General features: G+C 47.0%; 2 protein-coding genes across 20 annotated transcripts in view; one reads left to right on the plus strand and one right to left on the minus strand.

The window, feature by feature from the left end:
- Positions 1–18,180, plus strand: part of LOC139388601 (regulatory factor X-associated protein) — a 1,150,577-nt gene that overhangs the window by 116,415 nt on the left and 1,015,982 nt on the right. The window lies entirely within an intron of this gene.
- Positions 1–18,180, minus strand: part of LOC139387836 (SPT20 homolog, SAGA complex component) — a 43,616-nt gene that overhangs the window by 22,215 nt on the left and 3,221 nt on the right. For all 19 annotated transcript variants that reach the window (XM_071134099.1, XM_071134101.1, XM_071134100.1 and 16 more), the window contains exons 6-18: positions 17,549–17,652; positions 16,956–17,072; positions 16,413–16,466; positions 16,050–16,189; positions 13,224–13,380; positions 9,381–9,437; positions 9,077–9,148; positions 8,585–8,754; positions 8,226–8,258; positions 7,160–7,274; positions 6,099–6,207; positions 5,671–5,877; positions 1–142 (exon numbers count right to left, since the gene is read on the minus strand). The exon at positions 1–142 is cut by the window's left edge and continues 156 nt beyond it. In XM_071134099.1, coding sequence (XP_070990200.1) covers positions 1–142; positions 5,671–5,877; positions 6,099–6,207; positions 7,160–7,274; positions 8,226–8,258; positions 8,585–8,754; positions 9,077–9,148; positions 9,381–9,437; positions 13,224–13,380; positions 16,050–16,189; positions 16,413–16,466; positions 16,956–17,072; positions 17,549–17,652 — 1,477 coding nt within the window. The remainder of the gene's footprint in view (positions 143–5,670; positions 5,878–6,098; positions 6,208–7,159; positions 7,275–8,225; positions 8,259–8,584; positions 8,755–9,076; positions 9,149–9,380; positions 9,438–13,223; positions 13,381–16,049; positions 16,190–16,412; positions 16,467–16,955; positions 17,073–17,548; positions 17,653–18,180) is intronic.

Genomic DNA, 18,180 nt, shown 5'->3' on the forward strand with positions numbered 1-18,180 from the left:
TACGGTGCCAGGAGGGCCTGGGGCTCCAGGGGGGTTGGGGTGACAGAGGACGGGAGGGGACAGAGGGAGAGGAGGGAGTCAGGGGGGTGAGGGGTGGAACAGGGGGTGCTGGTGGGGGTGGAGGGTTTCGGGGTCCCCGATCCTGAGAGGTCAGAGACAAGACAGGGAGAGAAGAGAGAGTCAAGAAGATGAGTCGGAGGGAAGGGGGGGGGGGGATCAGGGAGAGGAGAGGGGAGAGAAGAGTCAGAAAGAAGAGGGGGAGGGGGGGTTAAAGAGGGGGAATGAAGAGAGCGTCAGGGTGAAGAGGGGGAGAGAAGAGAGGGTCAGGGTGAAGAGGGGGAGAGAAGAGAGGATCAGGGTGAAGAGGGGGAGAGCAGAGGGGGTCAGGATGAAGAGGGGGAGAGCAGGGGGTCAGGGTGAAGAGGGGGAGAGAAGAGAGGGTCAGGATGAAGAGGTGGTCAGAGAGAAGGCATTTGCAGGGCACAGAGTCATTTTTTAAAGAAGATTGAGCTGTGTAAGGTAAGTAAGTAAGTAAGTAAGGCCTGTTCCCAACGACAATATGGGACACCCAGTACAAAGAGCCATGAGTCCATTGTTAATGGTGAATAACAGATGGCCATGAGTCCATTCTTAATGGTGAAAAACAGATGGCCATGAGTCCATTATTAATGGTGAATAACAGATAGCCATGAGTCCATTCTTAATGGTGAATAACAGATGGCCATGAGTCCATTCTTAATGGTGAATAACAGATGGCCATGAGGACCTTTATCCTTCTTCCACTTCCAGCAGGTATCAGATAATTCTGCTTTCATTTTATTCCATATACTGGGAGTCCTATGAACCCTGTTATTCCATATTCTGGGAGTCCTATGAACCCTGTTATTCCATATACTGGGAGTCCTATGAACCCTGTTATTCCATATACTGGGAGTCCTATGAACCATGTTATTCCATATACTGGGAGTCCTAAGAACCCTGTTATTCCATATACTGGGAGTCCTATGAACCATGTTATTCCATATACTGGGAGTCCTAAGAACCCTGTTATTCCATATACTAGGAGTCCTAAGAACCCTGTTATTCCATATACTGGGAGTCCTATGAACCCTGTTATTCCATATACTGGGAGTCCTAAGAACCCTGTTATTCCACATAATGGGAGTCATATGAACCCTGTTATTCCATATACTGGGAGTCCTATGAACCCTGTTATTCCATATACTGGGAGTCCTATGAACCCTGTTAGTCCATATACTGGGAGTCCTCTGAACCCTGTTATTCCACATACTGGGAGTCATATGAACCCTGTTATTCCATATACTGGGAGTCATATGAACCCTGTTATTCCATATACTGGGAGTCCTATGAACCCTGTTATTCCATATACTGGGAGTCCTATGAACCCTGTTAGTCCATATACTGGGAGTCATATGAACCCTGTTATTCCACATACTGGGAGTCATATGAACCCTGTTATTCCATATACTGGGAGTCCTATGAACCCTGTTATTCCATATACTGGGAGTCCTATGAACCCTGTTAGTCCATATACTGGGAGTCCTATGAACCCTGTTAGTCCATATACTGGGAGTCCTATGAACCCTGTTATTCCACATACTGGGAGTCATATGAACCCTGTTATTCCATATACTGGGAGTCCTATGAACCCTGTTATTCCATATACTGGGAGTCCTATGAACCCTGTTAGTCCATATACTGGGAGTTCTATGAACCCTGTTATTCCACATACTGGGAGTCATATGAACCCTGTTATTCCACATACTGGGAGTCATATGAACCCTGTTATTCCATATACTGGGAGTCCTATGAACCCTGTTATTCCATATACTGGGAGTCATATGAACCCTGTTATTCCATATACTGGGAGTCATATGAACCCTGTTAGTCCATATACTGGGAGTCCTATGAACCCTGTTATTCCATATACTGGCAGTCCTATGAAGCCTTTGCATATTCATATATTGCAGGTGAACAGTTGTCTGGCCTCGAGCACAGCCTTTGTCCAAGGTGATTTCTGGGCCTCTCCCCAGCTTCCCCTAATCAGAGCACTTGAGTAACTTTCAACATCGTAATGTTTAACAGCATAATATGAAGAGAAACATTGTTTAAGTCTTTCAGCAGGAGATTGTCCACTGGGGTTTTTGGATTGGGTCATGTGGTTCTGGGGTTTTTGGATTGGGTCATGTGGTTCTGGGGTTTTTGTATTGGGTCATGTGGTTCTGGGGTTTTTGGATTGGGTCATGTGGTTCTGGGGTTTTTGTATTGGGTCATGTGGTTCTGGGGTTTTTGTATTGGGTCATGTGGTTCTGGGGTTTTTGGATTGGGTCATGTGGTTCTGGGTTTTTTGTATTGGGTCATGTGGTTCTGGGTTTTTTGGATTGGGTCATGTGGTTCTGGGGTTTTTGTATTGGGTCATGTGGTTCTGGGGTTTTTGGATTGGGTCATGTGGTTCTGGGTTTTTTGGATTGGGTCATGTGGTTCTGGGGTTTTTTGTATTGGGTCATGTGGTTCTGGGATTTTTGCTCACCGCTCTTTGGTCTTGGCCATAGTGGAGCTTGGAGTGTGACTATTTGAGGTTGTGGACGGGTGTCTTTTATACTGATAACAAGTTCAAACAGGTGCTATTAATACAGGTAACAAGTAGAGGACAGAGGAGCCTCTTAAAGAAGAAGTTACAGGTCTTTGAGGTCTTTGAATCTTGCTTGTTTGTAGGTGACCAAATACTTATTTTCCACCATAATTTGCAAATAAATTCATTAAAAATCCTACAATGTGATTTTCAGGATTTTTTCCCTCATTTTGTCTGTCATAGTTGAAGTGTACCTATGATGAAAATTACATGCCTCTCTCATCTTTTTAAGTGGGAGAACTTGCACAATTGGTGGCTGACTAAATACTTTTTTGCCCCACTGTATATGACCAGGATACAGATCATTTTGATCAGATGAATTCTACCCAACCGTGATAATGGCAGGTCCATCCATCTGTCTAGGTCTTCCTTAACTGCCCTCAGTACAGGTACAAAGCTGCTGTTGGAAAGGTTGAAGTTCTTAAAATGTTTTTACACCAAGATACACAATAAAAATACATTTTGTCCAATTGAACGTGAAGTCATTTGAACTGTTGTTGTCACTCAAGCTCCCTAGAGGGCATAGCTTCCCTAGAGGGCATAGCTTCCCTAGAGGGCATAGCTTCCCTATTCCCTAGAGGGCATAGCTTCCCTATTCCCTAGAGGGCATAGCTTCCCTATTCCCTAGAGGGCATAGCTTCCCTATTCCCTAGAGGGCATAGCTTCCCTATTCCCTAGAGGGCATAGCTTCCCTATTCCCTAGAGGGCATAGCTTCCCTATTCCCTAGAGGGCATAGCTTCCCTATTCCCTAGAGGGCATAGCTTCCCTATTCCCTAGAGGGCATAGCTTCCCTATTCCCTAGAGGGCATAGCTTCCCTATTCCCTAGAGGGCATAGCTTCCCTATTCCCTAGAGGGCATAGCTTCCCTATTCCCTAGAGGGCATAGCTTCCCTAGAGGGCATAGCTTCCCTATTCCCTAGAGGGCATAGCTTCCCTAGAGGGCATAGCTTCCCTAGAGGGCATAGCTTCCCTATTCCCTAGAGGGCATAGCTTCCCTAGAGGACATAGCTTCTGACTTATTCAAATACATTTTGTAACCCAAAATTACATTTTGATTAGGCATGGGTCCCCATATCCTCAAAAGGTTACACAGCTGCACCACCGAGAGCATCCGGAGTGGTTGCATCACCGCCTGGTATGGTAACCGCTCAGCACCGCTCAGCATCCGACCGTAAGGCACTACAGAGGAAGACCTAGACCTCACTCCAGTGCGTATGGCCCAGTACATCACTGGGGCCAAGCTTCCTGACACCCAGGACCTCTATACCAGGCGGTGTCAGAGGGAAGCCCAAAAAATTGTCAGAGACTCCAATCACCCAAGTCATAGACTGTTCTCTCTGCTACCACACAGCAAGCGGTACCGGGGCGCCAAGTCTAGGTCCAAGTCTCCTCAACATCTTCTACCCCCAAGACATAAGACTGCTGAGCAATTAATCAAATGGCCACCGGACTATTTACATTGACCTCCCCATTAGTTTTGTACACTGCTGCTACTCGCTGTTTAACTTCTATGCATAGTTCATTTACACCTACCTACATGTACAAATGACCTCAATAAACATTGACTCGGTACCCCCTGTATATAGCCTTGTTATTGTTATTGTGTTACTTTTTACTTTCGTTTATTTGGTAAATATTTTCTTAACTCTTCTTGAACTGCCTTGTTGGTTAAGGGCTTGTAAGTCAGCATTTCACGGTAAAGTCTACACTTGTTGTATTCAGCATTTCACGGTAAAGTTAACATTTCACGGTAAAGTCTACGCTTGTTGTATTCAGCATTTCACGGTAAAGTTAACATTTCACGGTAAAGTCTACGCTTGTTGTATTCAGCATTTCACGGTAAAGTCTACACTTGTTGTATTCAGCATTTCACAGTAAAGTTAACATTTCACGGTAAAGTCGACACTTGTTGTATTCGGCGCATGTGACCAAAAAAGTTTGATTTGATAAAAAGAGCTAAACCAATAGCAATGGAAATAGTTAAATGAATAGTTAAATATCATCTGCATATAGAGACATAATGTGGGTTTGTTTTCCAATCTGACACTTGTCCTGGGTACATATAGCCTCTGGCAGGGGCTCTAATACCAAGGCATGATAGACTGGCTGATAGACCTTCCTGGGTACATATAGTATCTGGCAGGGGCTCTAATACCAAGGCATAATAGACTGACTGATAGACCTTCCTGGGTACATATAGCCTCTGGCAGGGGCTCTAATACCAAGGCATAATAGACTGGCTGATAGACTGACTGATAGACCTTCCTGGGTACATATAGCCTCTGGCAGGGGCTCTAATACCAAGGCATGATAGACTGTTTGATAGACAGAATTGATAGACTGACTGATAGACTGACTGACTGATAGACTGACTGATAGACTGACTGATAGACTGACTGATAGACTGACTGATAGACTGACTGATAGACTGGCAGACTGACTGACTGATAGACTGGCAGACTGACTGGCTGATAGACTGGCAGACTGACTGGCTGATAGACTCACTGACTGGCTGATAGACTCACTGACTGGCTGATAGACTCACTGACTGGCTGATAGACTCACTGACTGGCTGATAGACTCACTGACTGGCTGATAGACTCACTGACTGGCTGATAGACTCACTGACTGGCTGATAGACTCACTGACTGGCTGATAGACTGACTGACTGGCTGATAGACTGACTGACTGGCTGATAGACTGACTGACTGGCTGATAGACTGACTGACTGGCTGATAGACTGACTGACTGGCTGATAGACTGACTGACTGGCTGATAGACTGACTGACTGGCTGATAGACTGACTGACTGGCTGATAGACTGACTGACTGGCTGATAGACTGACTGACTGGCTGATAGACTGACTGACTGGCTGATAGACTGACTGACTGACTGATAGACTGACTGACAGACAGAGACTGACAGACAGAGACTGATAGACAGACACTGATAGACAGACACTGATAGACAGACACTGATAGACAGAGACTGATTGACAGACTGGCCAGGTACTCACTCTGTGTTGTCCCCATGGGAGATAGGGCTACCGGGGACAACAACCCCACCTGTCCTAACTGCCCGCCCAGCTGTAACCCCTGCCCCAGCTCCACAGAGTGCTTCCTACTCAGTGACTGGGGCTTGGCTGAGCCGGGGCCTGTTCCTGGGGGGGGCGTAGGACACTTAAGGAGACCACTGGTAGCCTGGGCTGAACTATACAGGTTACCTGGAGAGAGAGAGATATGGAGAGAGGAAGAAGTAGGGTGGAGGAGGGGAGGGAGAGAGAGAGAGAGAGGAAGCAGGGTGAGAGAGGGGGAGAGGAAGGGGGAGAGGTGAGAGAGAGGGGGAGAACAGGAGTTAGCACCAATCAGATGTGAGATCGGGAACAACAACTTTGTGGAATGAGATGCAGCCCCAGATCTCCAGGCTGGTTAGAGAGGGGGTTACCCGTGGAGCTGCTGCCCGACGCGGAGGGTAGTTTGATAGGGGGAGGCCGGTGCTTCACCCCCTTCCCCAACACACCCGACGACTGAACCAGGGCTGATAGACCATCCGCCTGGGGACACACAACGGGCATTAGGTGAATCAACAACATCAACCAGCTCCGTCTCTCTGCTTGGTGAGAGCCGGTTCTATAGTGTGTCATGACTCTACTGTGAGGATCCAAAGGATCAGCTCTACAGAGATCTCTCTCTCCCGCGGGGGCAAGCAAACGATTCCTTTTTGGGGGCCTAGTTTGAGTGATCGGAAAGTCTGTGTGCCTTATGAGTTTACCGCCAAAAACTACAACATCAAAACAATGGACACCGGGACAATATATTTCATCCTACCGAATGTTGATAATGATGAGAGATGGGAACGTGGAAAATTAATGTCTATTTTGTGATGTCATTAAAAGTTGCATGAAGACGTTGTAACGAAAACATGGTAACTTCAAGAGTTTTCATACGGTGTAAATCATGTTTACATACTTTACGTTGTGTGGAAAATATCCAGGATAAAAGAGAATATTTTTTGTTGTTGTTGTTGTTGTGGTGACGATAAGATTGTGATTTTAGTTCTCTAAACGAGATCATAGTAAATTGTGATACCTTGCCTCGTAACTAGTTACGCCCCCAGGGAACCCAGAGAGCGTGTCAGCAAGACGTAAACACACCCCCTTTCTACCCGAGGGTATAAAGCACTTGTGGTACGGAATGATTAGTAAGTCAGCAACGTTCAGAATGAGACTGATGTGAAGAAATGATTAATTGATGACTGATGTGAAGAAATGATTAATTGATGACTGATGTGAAGAAATGATTAATTGATGACTGATGTGAGGAAATTATTAATTGATGACTGATGTGAGGAAATTATTAATTGATGACTGATATGTCTACATAGTTAATTCGGGAAACAAACTTTTCCCGTGGTGCCCCAAATTCCTAACGAGTTAATTGTTCCATAAATAACAGTCATCACATTAATGATAGTCACGACAAGTGTGTGTGTTGTGGTACGTGTACCTCTGTCTCTCTGCTGGGTGAGAGCCGGTTCCGTCCCACGAATCCTGAGTTATGAGACATCTTCACCTGGCACTTCACGTCCGACTCATACACACCCTTATACTGGGACAGGAACCTAGAAACACACACACACATCACGTCTGACTCATACACACCCTTATACTGGGACAGGAACCTAGAAACACACACACACACATCACGTCTGACTCATACACACCCTTATACTGTGACAGGAACCTAGAAACACACACACACACACATCACGTCTGACTCATACACACCCTTATACTGGGACAGGAACCTCGGAAAAGCAAAACATTTTGTCAACAGCCTACAACACAGTCAACAGCCAACCGCCTACAACAACAGTCAACAGCCTACAACACAGTCAACAACACAGTCAACAGCCTACAACACAGCCTACAACACAGTCAACAGCCTACAACAACAGTCAACCGCCTACACAACAACAGCCTACAACACAGTCAACAGTCAGCAACACAGTCAACAGTCAGCAACACAGTCAACAGTCAGCAATACAGTCAACCGCCCACAACACAGTCAACAACAGTCAACAGCAGACAACCATTCAACACAGTCAACCAGTCAACACAGTCAACACAGTCAACAACACAGTCAACAGCCTACAACACAGTCAACAGCCTACAACAGTCAACAGCCTACAACACAGTCAACCGCCTACAACACAGTCAACAGCCTACAACACAGTCAACAGCCTACAACACAGTCAACAGCCTACAACCAGTCAACACAGTCAACCATATGACTGGACAGATACCGATCCAATAACTTATTGAATAAGTGCCTATTGAAAGTTAAATGCGTTACCTTTTAGGTATTTTAATGGTCTGTAAATGTCTGACTGTCTAATTGTTTGTAATATCTACCACCGTCTTTCAACGTAAACTGTGAAGTATTTTGTCTGTCTTTTTCGACCCCAGGAAGACGAGCCTTTTCCATTGGGATCCTAATCAAATCAAACAGCCGACAGCACAGAACACATGTTCAGAAAGGACAAGCACACAGTCACTGTTGGTCCACTTACCGACTGGCATCTATCTTTGAGCCTATTAGGAAACTGGTGGGGAAAAAGACAAGAAAAAACAGTCTAAGTTCAAATATTCTGTTTCTAGAATGTTACATTAAAATGTCCTCTGCCGTGTTGCAACTGTCCTTACGATGGGTGTAGGAGCTGAAGATAATTGCCGAACTCCTCAGCCCCCCCCCAGACTCCCCCCCTCCTTACGATGGGTGTAGGAGCTGAAGATAATTGCCAAACTCCTCAGCCCCCCCCCCCCCCCTGCCCCTAGACTCACCCCCCCCCCCCCCCCCCCCCTTACGATGGGTGTAGGAGCTGAAGATAATTTGCCGAACTCCTCAGCCCCCCCCCCCCCCCCTCCTTACGATGGGTGTAGGATCTGAAGGTCGCTGCTGTCCTCCTCAACTTTGGGTTGTTTGGCGCAGTAGATCTTTCCGTAGACCAGAGGGTCGCCCACCGACTGGAAGATGGACACCTTGGTCCTCTGGGTCTTACCCCCAACCTCACACTCAAACGTATAGTCATCTATCACTTCCTGTTACGGGGGAAGAGAACAGGTGTGACACAAGGAAGTTAAAAAAAAGAGACACTTTGGTCCTCTGGGTCTTGCCCCCAACCTCACACTCAAAGGTATAATCATCTTATCACTTCCTGTTACGTGGGTGTGACACCAGGAAGTGAGGAGAAACCTTGGTCCTCTGGTACCGTTTTTTGATCAAAGCTGACAGGAAACACATCTTCTGTGATGAAATGGGATTTTGCAGCAGCTTGTTGGGATCTTTGAGATGATACCAGTGTTTAATTACTTAGATCTGTAACAGGGGGAAGATAAAGAGTGTGACACCAGGAAGTCTTACCTCTGCAGGCCATACAGTGGGTTGAGATTCCTCCAGCTTCACAGACTTCTCCACCACTGCGTATTTCTCCACCTGGGAACACAGAGAAAGTCTGAGTACAAATATCAAACAGTTCATTTAAGGGTTGGGATTCATTTCAATTGAAGTCAGTCCATTCAAGAAGTAAACTGAAATTCCAATTCAATAATTGAAAAAGGGGGAATCTATTTACAAATGACTTCTGAATAAACTGAAAAAGAAGAAGGTATTTTATGTCAAAAGTTTGGGGTGTTTGACAAGGAGAGCGAGAGAGAGTGTGACTTACATCAATCTCCTTGGGGACAGTCAGCTGGCAGTTGCTCTGCTTCCACATGTCCACACACTGTAAATGAGGGAGAGAGAGCAGTCTGTTAGTGTGGTCTATCTAGAGGTGGTCATTCTAGAGGTGGTCTATCTAGAGGTGGTCTATCTAGAGGTGGTAGTGTGGTCATTCTAGAGGTGGTCTATCTAGAGGCGGTTTATCTAGAGGTGGTCTATCTAGAGGTGGTCTATCTAGAGGTGGTCTATCTAGAGGTGGTACTGTGGTCATTCTAGAGGTGGTCTATCTAGAGGCGGTTTATCTAGAGGTGGTCTATCTAGAGGTGGTAGTGTGATCATTCTAGAGGTGGTCTATCTAGAGGTGGTAGAGGTGGTCTATCTAGAGGTGGTAGAGGTTGTCTATCTAGAGGTGGTAGTGTGGTCTATCTAGAGGTGGTCTATCTAGAGGTGGTAGAGGTGGTCTATCTCGAGGTGGTCTATCTAGAGGTGGTCTATCTAGAGGTGGTAGTGTGGTCTATCTAGAGGTGGTAGAGGTGGTCTATCTAGAGGTGGTAGTGTGGTCTATCTAGAGGTGGTCTATCTAGAGGTGGTAGAGGTGGTCTATCTAGAGGTGGTCTATCTAGAGGTGGTCTATCTAGAGGTGGTAGTGTGGTCCATCTAGAGGTGGTAGAGGTGGTCTATCTAGAGGTGGTCTATCTAGAGGTGGTAGTGTGGTCTATCTAGAGGTGGTAGAGGTGGTCTATCTAGAGGTGGTCTATCTAGAGGTGGTCTATCTAGAGGTGGTCTATCTCGAGGTGGTCTATCTAGAGGTGGTAGAGGTGGTCTATCTAGAGGTGGTAGTGTGGTCTATCTCGAGGCGGTCTATCTAGAGGTGGTAGTGTGGTCTATCTAGAGGCGGTCTATCTCGAGGTGGTCTATCTCGAGGTGGTCTATCTAGAGGTGGTGGTGTGGTCTATCTCGAGGTGGTCTATCTAGAGGTGGTGGTGTGGTCTATCTAGAGGTGGTAGTGTGGTCTATCTCGAGGTGGTCTATCTAGAGGTGGTAGTGTGGTCTATCTAGAGGTGGTCTATCTAGAGGTGGTCTATCTAGAGGTGGTAGAGTGGTCTATCTAGAGGTGGTCTATCTAGAGGCGGTCTATCAGAGGTGGTAGTGTGGTCTATCTAGAGGCGGTCTATCTAGAGGCGGTCTATCTAGAGGTGGTAGTGTGGTCTATCTAGAGGCGGTCTATCTAGAGGTGGTCTATCTAGAGGTGGTAGTGTGGTCTTTCTAGAGGTGGTCTATCTAGAGGCGGTCTATCTAGAGGTGGTAGTGTGGTCTATCTAGAGGCGGTCTATCTAGAGGTGGTCTATCTAGAGGCGGTCTATCTAGAGGCGGTAGTGTGGTCTATCTCGAGGTGGTCTATCTAGAGGTGGTCGTGTAGTCTATCTAGAGGCGGTCTATCTAGAGGTGGTAGTGTGGTCTATCTAGAGGCGGTCTATCTAGAGGTGGTAGTGTGGTCTATCTAGAGGTGGTCTATCTAGAGGTGGTCTATCTAGAGGTGGTAGAGTGGTCTATCTAGAGGTGGTCTATCTCAAGGTGGTCTATCTAGAGGTGGTAGTGTGGTCTATCTCGAGGTGGTCTATCTCGAGGTGGTAGGGCGGTCTATCTCGAGGCGGTCTATCTAGAGGCGGTAGTGTGGTCTATCTAGAGGTGGTCTATCTAGAGGTGGTAGGGCGGTCTATCTCAAGGTGGTCTATCTAGAGGTGGTAGTGTGATCTATCTAGAGGCGGTCTATCTAGAGGTGGTCTATCTAGAGGTGGTAGTGTGGTCTTTCTAGAGGTGGTCTATCTAGAGGCGGTCTATCTAGAGGTGGTAGTGTGGTCTATCTAGAGGCGGTCTATCTAGAGGTGGTCTATCTAGAGGCGGTCTATCTAGAGGCGGTCTATCTAGAGGCGGTAGTGTGGTCTATCTCGAGGTGGTCGTGTAGTCTATCTAGAGGCGGTCTATCTAGAGGTGGTAGTGTGGTCTATCTAGAGGCGGTCTATCTAGAGGTGGTAGTGTGGTCTATCTAGAGGTGGTCTATCTAGAGGTGGTCTATCTAGAGGTGGTAGAGTGGTCTATCTAGAGGTGGTCTATCTCAAGGTGGTCTATCTAGAGGTGGTAGTGTGGTCTATCTCGAGGTGGTCTATCTAGAGGTGGTAGGGCGGTCTATCTCGAGGCGGTCTATCTAGAGGCGGTAGTGTGGTCTATCTAGAGGTGGTCTATCTAGAGGTGGTAGGGCGGTCTATCTCAAGGTGGTCTATCTAGAGGTGGTAGTGTGGTCTATCTCGAGGTGGTCTATCTAGAGGTGGTAGTGTGGTCTATCTAGAGGCGGTCTATCTAGAGGTGGTAGTGTGGTCTATCTAGAGGTGGTCTATCTAGAGGTGGTAGAGTGGTCTATCTAGAGGTGGTCTATCTCGAGGTGGTAGTGTGGTCTATCTCGAGGTGGTCTAACTCGAGGTGGTAGTGTGGTCTATCTCGAGGTGGTCTATCTCGAGGTGGTCTATCTCGAGGTGGTAGTGTGGTCTATCTCGAGGTGGTCTATCTCGAGGTGGTAGTGTGGTCTATCTCGAGGCGGTCTATCTCGAGGTGGTAGTGTGGTCTATCTCGAGGCGGTCTATCTCGAGGTGGTAGTGTGGTCTATCTCGAGGTGGTCTATCTCGAGGTGGTAGTGTGGTCTATCTCGAGGTGGTCTATCTCGAGGTGGTAGTGTGGTCTATCTCGAGGTGGTCTATCTCGAGGTGGTAGTGTGGTCTATCTCGAGGTGGTCTATCTCGAGGTGGTAGTGTGGTCTATCTCGAGGTGGTCTATCTCGAGGTGGTAGTGTGGTCTATCTCGAGGCGGTCTATCTCGAGGTGGTAGTGTGGTCTATCTCGAGGCGGTCTATCTCGAGGTGGTAGTGTGGTCTATCTCGAGGTGGTCTATCTAGAGGTGGTAGTGTGTTCTATCTCGAGGTGGACTATCTCGAGGTGGTCTATCTCGAGGTGGTCTATCTAGAGGTGGTCTATCTAGAGGTGGTCTATCTAGAGGTGGTAGTGTGGTCTATCTAGAGGTGGTATATCTAAAGGTGGTCTATCTAGATGTGGTAGAGTGGTCTATCTAGAGGTGGTCTACCTAGAGGCGGTCTATCTAGAGGTGGTAGTGTGGTCTATCTAGAGGCGGTCTATCTAGAGGTGGTCTATCTAGAGGCGGTCTATCTAGAGGTGGTAGTGTGGTCTTTCTAGAGGTGGTCTATCTAGAGGCGGTCTATCTAGAGGTGGTAGTGTGGTCTATCTAGAGGTGGTCTATCTAGAGGTGGTAGAGTGGTCTATCTAGAGGTGGTCTATCTAGAGGTGGTAGAGTGGTCTATCTAGAGGTGGTCTATCTAGAGGTGGTAGAGTGGTCTATCTAGAGGCGGTCCATCTAGAGGCGGTCTATCTAGAGGCGGTCTATCTAGAGGCGGTCTATCTAGAGGTGGTAGTGTGGTCATTCTAGAGGTGGTCTATCTAGAGGCGGTCTATCTAGAGGTGGTAGTGTGGTCTATCTAGAGGTGGTCTATCTAGAGGTGGTCTATCTAAAGGTGGTCTATCTAAAGGTGGCAGTGTGGTCTATCTAGAGGTGGTCTATCTAGAGGTGGTCTATCTAGAGGTGGTCTATCTAGAGGTGGTCTATCTAGCCGTGGTCTATCTAGAGGTGGTCTATCTAGAGGTGGTAGTGTGGTCTATCTACAGGTGGTCTATCTACAGGTGGTCTATCTAGAGGTTGTCTATCTAGAGGTGGTCTATCTAGCGGTGGTCTATCTACAGGTGGTCTATCTACTGGTGGCAGTGTACAGAGTGTAATGTGATCTCACGTTTCCGGCCTTGGAGATCTTCAGGTCTATCGAGGGGGCCGGCTTCCTCTCCTTCCTCCTCTGCAGGTAGTCATAGAGACGCAGCTGGGGGGGCATGGGCAGGTAGGACAGCTCCTGCTGACGGTTCAACGCCGCCCGAGAGTGACGCTTAAAACAACTACGGAGAGAGGAGAAACAGGTCTATGCGTGTCTCATAGCGTGTTTTTAGGTGTCTCATAGCGTGTTTTTAGGTATCTCTCTGTGTGTTTTTAGGTCTCTCTCTGTGTGTTTTTAGGTCTCTCTCTGTGTGTTTTTAGGTCTCTCTCTGTGTGTTTTTAGGTCTCTCTCTGTGTGTTTTTAGGTCTCTCTCTGTGTGTTTTTAGGTCTCTCTCTGTGTGTTTTTAGGTCTCTCTCTGTGTGTTTTTAGGTCTCTCTCTGTGTGTTTTTAGGTCTCTCTCTCTGTGTTTTTAGGTCTCTCTCTCTGTGTTTTTAGGTCTCTCTCTCTGTGTTTTTAGGTATCTCTGTGTGTTTTTAGGTATCTCTGTGTGTTTTTAGGTCTCTCTCTGTGTTTTTAGGTATCTCTGTGTGTTTTTAGGTATCTCTGTGTGTTTTTAGGTATCTCTGTGTGTTTTTAGGTATCTCTGTGTGTTTTTAGGTATCTCTGTGTGTTTTTAGGTATCTCTGTGTGTTTTTAGGTCTCTCTCTGTGTGTTTTTAGGTATCTCTGTGTGTTTTTAGGTCTCTCTCTGTGTGTTTTTAGGTCTCTCTCTGTGTGTTTTTAGGTCTCTCTCTGTGTGTTTTTAGGTCTCTCTCTGTGTGTTTTTAGGTCTCTCTCTGTGTGTTTTTAGGTATCTCTCTGTGTGTTTTTAGGTCTCTCTCTGTGTGTTTTTAGGTCTCTCTCTGTGTGTTTTTAGGTCTCTCTCTGTGTGTTTTTAGGTCTCTCTCTGTGTGTTTTTAGGTCTCTCTCTGTGTGTTTTTAGGTCTCTCTCTGTGTGTTTTTAGGTCTCTCTCTGTGTGTTTTTAGGTCTCTCTGTGTGTTTTTAGGTCTCTCTGTGTGTTTTTAGGTCTCTCTGTGTGTTTTTAGGTCTCTCTCTGTGTGTTTTTAGGTCTCTCTCTGTGTGTTTTTAGGTCTCTCTCTGTGTGTTTTTAGGTCTCTCTCTGTGTGTTTTTAGGTCTCTCTCTGTGTGTTTTTAGGTCTCTCTCTGTGTGTTTTTAGGTCTCTCTCTGTGTGTTTTTAGGTCTCTCTCTGTGTGTTTTTAGGTATCTCTCTGTGTGTTTTTAGGTCTCTCTCTGTGTGTTTTTAGGTCTCTCTCTGTGTGTTTTTAGGTATCTCTGTGTGTTTTTAGGTCTCTCTCTGTGTGTTTTTAGGTCTCTCTCTATGTGTTTTTAGGTCTCTCTCTGTGTGTTTTTAGGTCTCTCTCTGTGTGTTTTTAGGTCTCTCTCTGTGTGTTTTTAGGTCTCTCTCTGTGTGTTTTTAGGTCTCTCTCTGTGTGTTTTTAGGTCTCTCTCTGTGTGTTTTTAGGTCTCTCTCTGTGTGTTTTTAGGTATCTCTGTGTGTTTTTAGGTCTCTCTCTCTGTGTTTTTAGGTATCTCTCTCTGTGTTTTTAGGTATCTCTGTGTGTTTTTAGGTATCTCTGTGTGTTTTTAGGTATCTCTGTGTGTTTTTAGGTCTCTCTGTGTGTTTTTAGGTCTCTCTCTGTGTTTTTAGGTCTCTCTCTGTGTTTTTAGGTCTCTCTCTGTGTTTTTAGGTCTCTCTGTGTGTTTTTAGGTCTCTCTCTGTGTGTTTTTAGGTATCTCTGTGTGTTTTTAGGTATCTCTGTGTGTTTTTAGGTATCTCTGTGTGTTTTTAGGTCTCTCTCTGTGTTTTTAGGTCTCTCTCTGTGTGTTTTTAGGTCTCTCTCTGTGTGTTTTTAGGTCTCTCTCTGTGTGTTTTTAGGTCTCTCTCTGTGTGTTTTTAGGTCTCTCTCTGTGTGTTTTTAGGTCTCTCTCTGTGTGTTTTTAGGTATCTCTGTGTGTTTTTAGGTATCTCTGTGTGTTTTTAGGTATCTCTGTGTGTTTTAGGTATCTCTGTGTGTTTTAGGTATCTCTCTGTGTGTTTTTAGGTATCTCTCTGTGTGTTTTTAGGTATCTCTCTGTGTGTTTTTAGGTATCTCTGTGTGTTTTTAGGTATCTCTGTGTGTTTTTAGGTATCCGTCTGTGTGTTTTTAGGTATCTCTGTGTGTTTTTAGGTATCTCTCTGTGTGTTTTTAGGTATCTCTATGTGTGTTTTTAGGTATCTCTGTGTGTTTGCGGGTCTCTCTCTGTGTGTTTGCGGGTCTCTCTCTGTGTGTTTGCGGGTCTCTCTCTCTGTGTGTTTGCGGGTCTCTCTCTGTGTGTGTTTGCGGGTCTCTCTCTGTGTGTGTTTGCGGGTCACTCTCTGTGTGTGTGTGTCTGCAGGTCTCTCTCTCTGTCTGCAGGTCTCTCTCTGTGTGTTTGCAGGTCTCTCTCTGTGTCTGCAGGTCTCTCTCTGTGTCTGCAGGTCTCTCTCTGTGTCTGCAGGTCTCTCTCTGTGTCTGCAGGTCTCTCTCTGTGTCTGCAGGTCTCTCTCTGTGTCTGCAGGTCTCTCTCTGTGTGTCTGCAGGTCTCTCTCTGTGTGTCTGCAGGTCTCTCTCTCTGTGTCTGCAGGTCTCTCTCTGTGTGTCTGCAGGTCTCTCTCTGTGTCTGCAGGTCTCTCTCTGTGTCTGCAGGTCTCTCTCTGTGTGTTTGCTGGTCTCTCTCTGTGTTTGCAGGTCTCTCTCTGTGTCTGCAGGTCTCTCTCTGTGTCTGCAGGTCTCTCTCGGTGTCTCTCTGTGTGTCTCTCTGTGTGTACCGTTTCATAGAGTGAGTGTTCATCTTCTGCTTGTTATAGAGCAGGTGGTTGGCTGTACAGGTGACAGAGATAGATGGATCCAGACACAGAGGATCAGCTGTGGCCAGCAGTAACTGGCTCTCCAACTGGAACTTATCATCCTGGAGGGGAGAGAGGAGAGAGGAGAGGGGAGAGTGGGAGAGAGGAGAGGGGGAGAGAGTAGGGGGGAGAGAGGAGATGGGAGAGAGGAGAGGGGGAGCGAGGGGAGGAGATCGATGAAGAGGGGAGAGGCAGGTGATAAGGGAAGATGAAAGGAGGAGAGGAAAGAGAACAGTATTACCATCTTGATGGTGTGATCAGGTTTGTTTGACCTCGGCAACTCACCTGAGTCCATTTGTGGTGGTCACTGGTCATGGCATGGACATCACAGATCAGTGTCTGGGGAGGTCAAAGGTCAGAATATAGTATCAACGGTGTAAGGATCGATCATTCTGATTACATATGACCACCGCCACCCTAACATAGAAACCAACTATCTCCCCTCATGGTTCTCACCTACATGGTGTCTGTTCTACCTCTTTTATGTCTATGGTTCCAGAACGCAGTGCTAGTTCCTACCTGCATGGTGTCTGTTCTACCTCTTTTATGTCTATGGCCCCAGAACACAGTGCTAGTTCCTAACTGCATGGTGTCTGCTCTATCTCTTCTATTTCTATGGTTCCAGAACGCAGTGCTAGTTCCTACCTGCATGGTGTCTGCTCTACCTCTTCTATTTCTATGGTTCTAGAATGCAGTGCTAGTTCCTACCTGCATGGTGTCTGCTCTACCTCTTCTATTTCTATGGTTCTAGAATGCAGTGCTAGTTCCTACCTGCATGGTGTCTGCTCTACCTCTTCTATGGTTCTAGAACGCAGTGCTAGTTCCTACCTGCATGGTGGGCCGTAGCAGGACGTGTCTGCTCTGGAAGGAGGGCATCTTAGTGTTGCCAGACTGTCTGTAGTCTCGGACCTCAGCTACCACACAGCCACAGTGGAAGATGTTCACCTGGACAAGGAGTCAGAGAGGAGACAAGGAATCAGAGAGGAGACAAGGAGTCAGAGAGGAGACAAGGAGTCAGAGAGGAGACAAGGAGCCAGAGAGGAGACAAGGAGCCAGAGAGGAGACAAGGAGTCAGAGAGGGGACAAGGAGTCAGAGAGGGGACAAGGAGCCAGAGAGGGGACAAGGAGCCAGAGGGGGGACAAGGAGCCAGAGGGGGGACAAGGAGCCAGAGGGGGGACAATGAGCCAGAGGGGGGACAGGGAGCCAGAGGGGGGACAGGGAGTCAGAGGGGGGACAAGGAGCCAGAGAGGGGACAAGGAGCCAGAGAGGGGACAAGGAGTCAGAGGGGGGACAAGGAGCCAGAGGGGGGACAAGGAGCCAGAGGGGGGACAAGGAGTCAGAGGGGGGACAAGGAGTCAGAGGGGGGACAAGGAGTCAGAGAGGAGACAAGGAGACAGAGGGTTAGAGGGAACACACACACCTGGGACTTCTCTAAGAGATCCACCAGGATAGGAGGAAGCTCCTCAGCATCCAGGTACTCCAACAGCTGGCCTTCCTCATACGGCAGACGGATCGTCTCAGAGTCTACAGAGAGAGGGGGGAGGGAGGAAAGAGAGAGATGGCGGAGAGAGAGGGAGATGGGGGAGAGAGAGAGATGGGGGAGAGAGAGACTGTCATCATTAGGCAGTTGAATAGTCTATCAAACAAAGTGACACTGTTACTACTACAGCCCTGTAGAAACACCCTGTTACTACTACAGCCCTGTAGAAACACCCTGTTACTACTACAGCCCTGTAGAAACACCCTGTTACTACTACAGCCCTGTAGAAACACCCTGTTACTACTACAGCCCCGTAGAAACACCCTGTTACTACTACAGCCCTGTAGAAACACCCTGTTACTACTACAGCCCTGTAGAAACACCCTGTTACTACTACAGCCCTGTAGAAACACCCTGTTACTACTACAGCCCTGTAGAAACACCCTGTTACTACTACAGCCCTGTAGAAACACCCTGTTACTACTACAGCCCCGTAGAAACACACTGTTACTACTACAGCCCTGTAGAAACACCCTGTTACTACTACAGCCCTGTAGAAACACCCTGTTACT

The sequence above is a fragment of the Oncorhynchus clarkii genome, chromosome 29 (genome assembly GCF_045791955.1).
Source record: "Oncorhynchus clarkii lewisi isolate Uvic-CL-2024 chromosome 29, UVic_Ocla_1.0, whole genome shotgun sequence".
Lineage (NCBI taxonomy): Eukaryota > Metazoa > Chordata > Actinopteri > Salmoniformes > Salmonidae > Oncorhynchus > Oncorhynchus clarkii.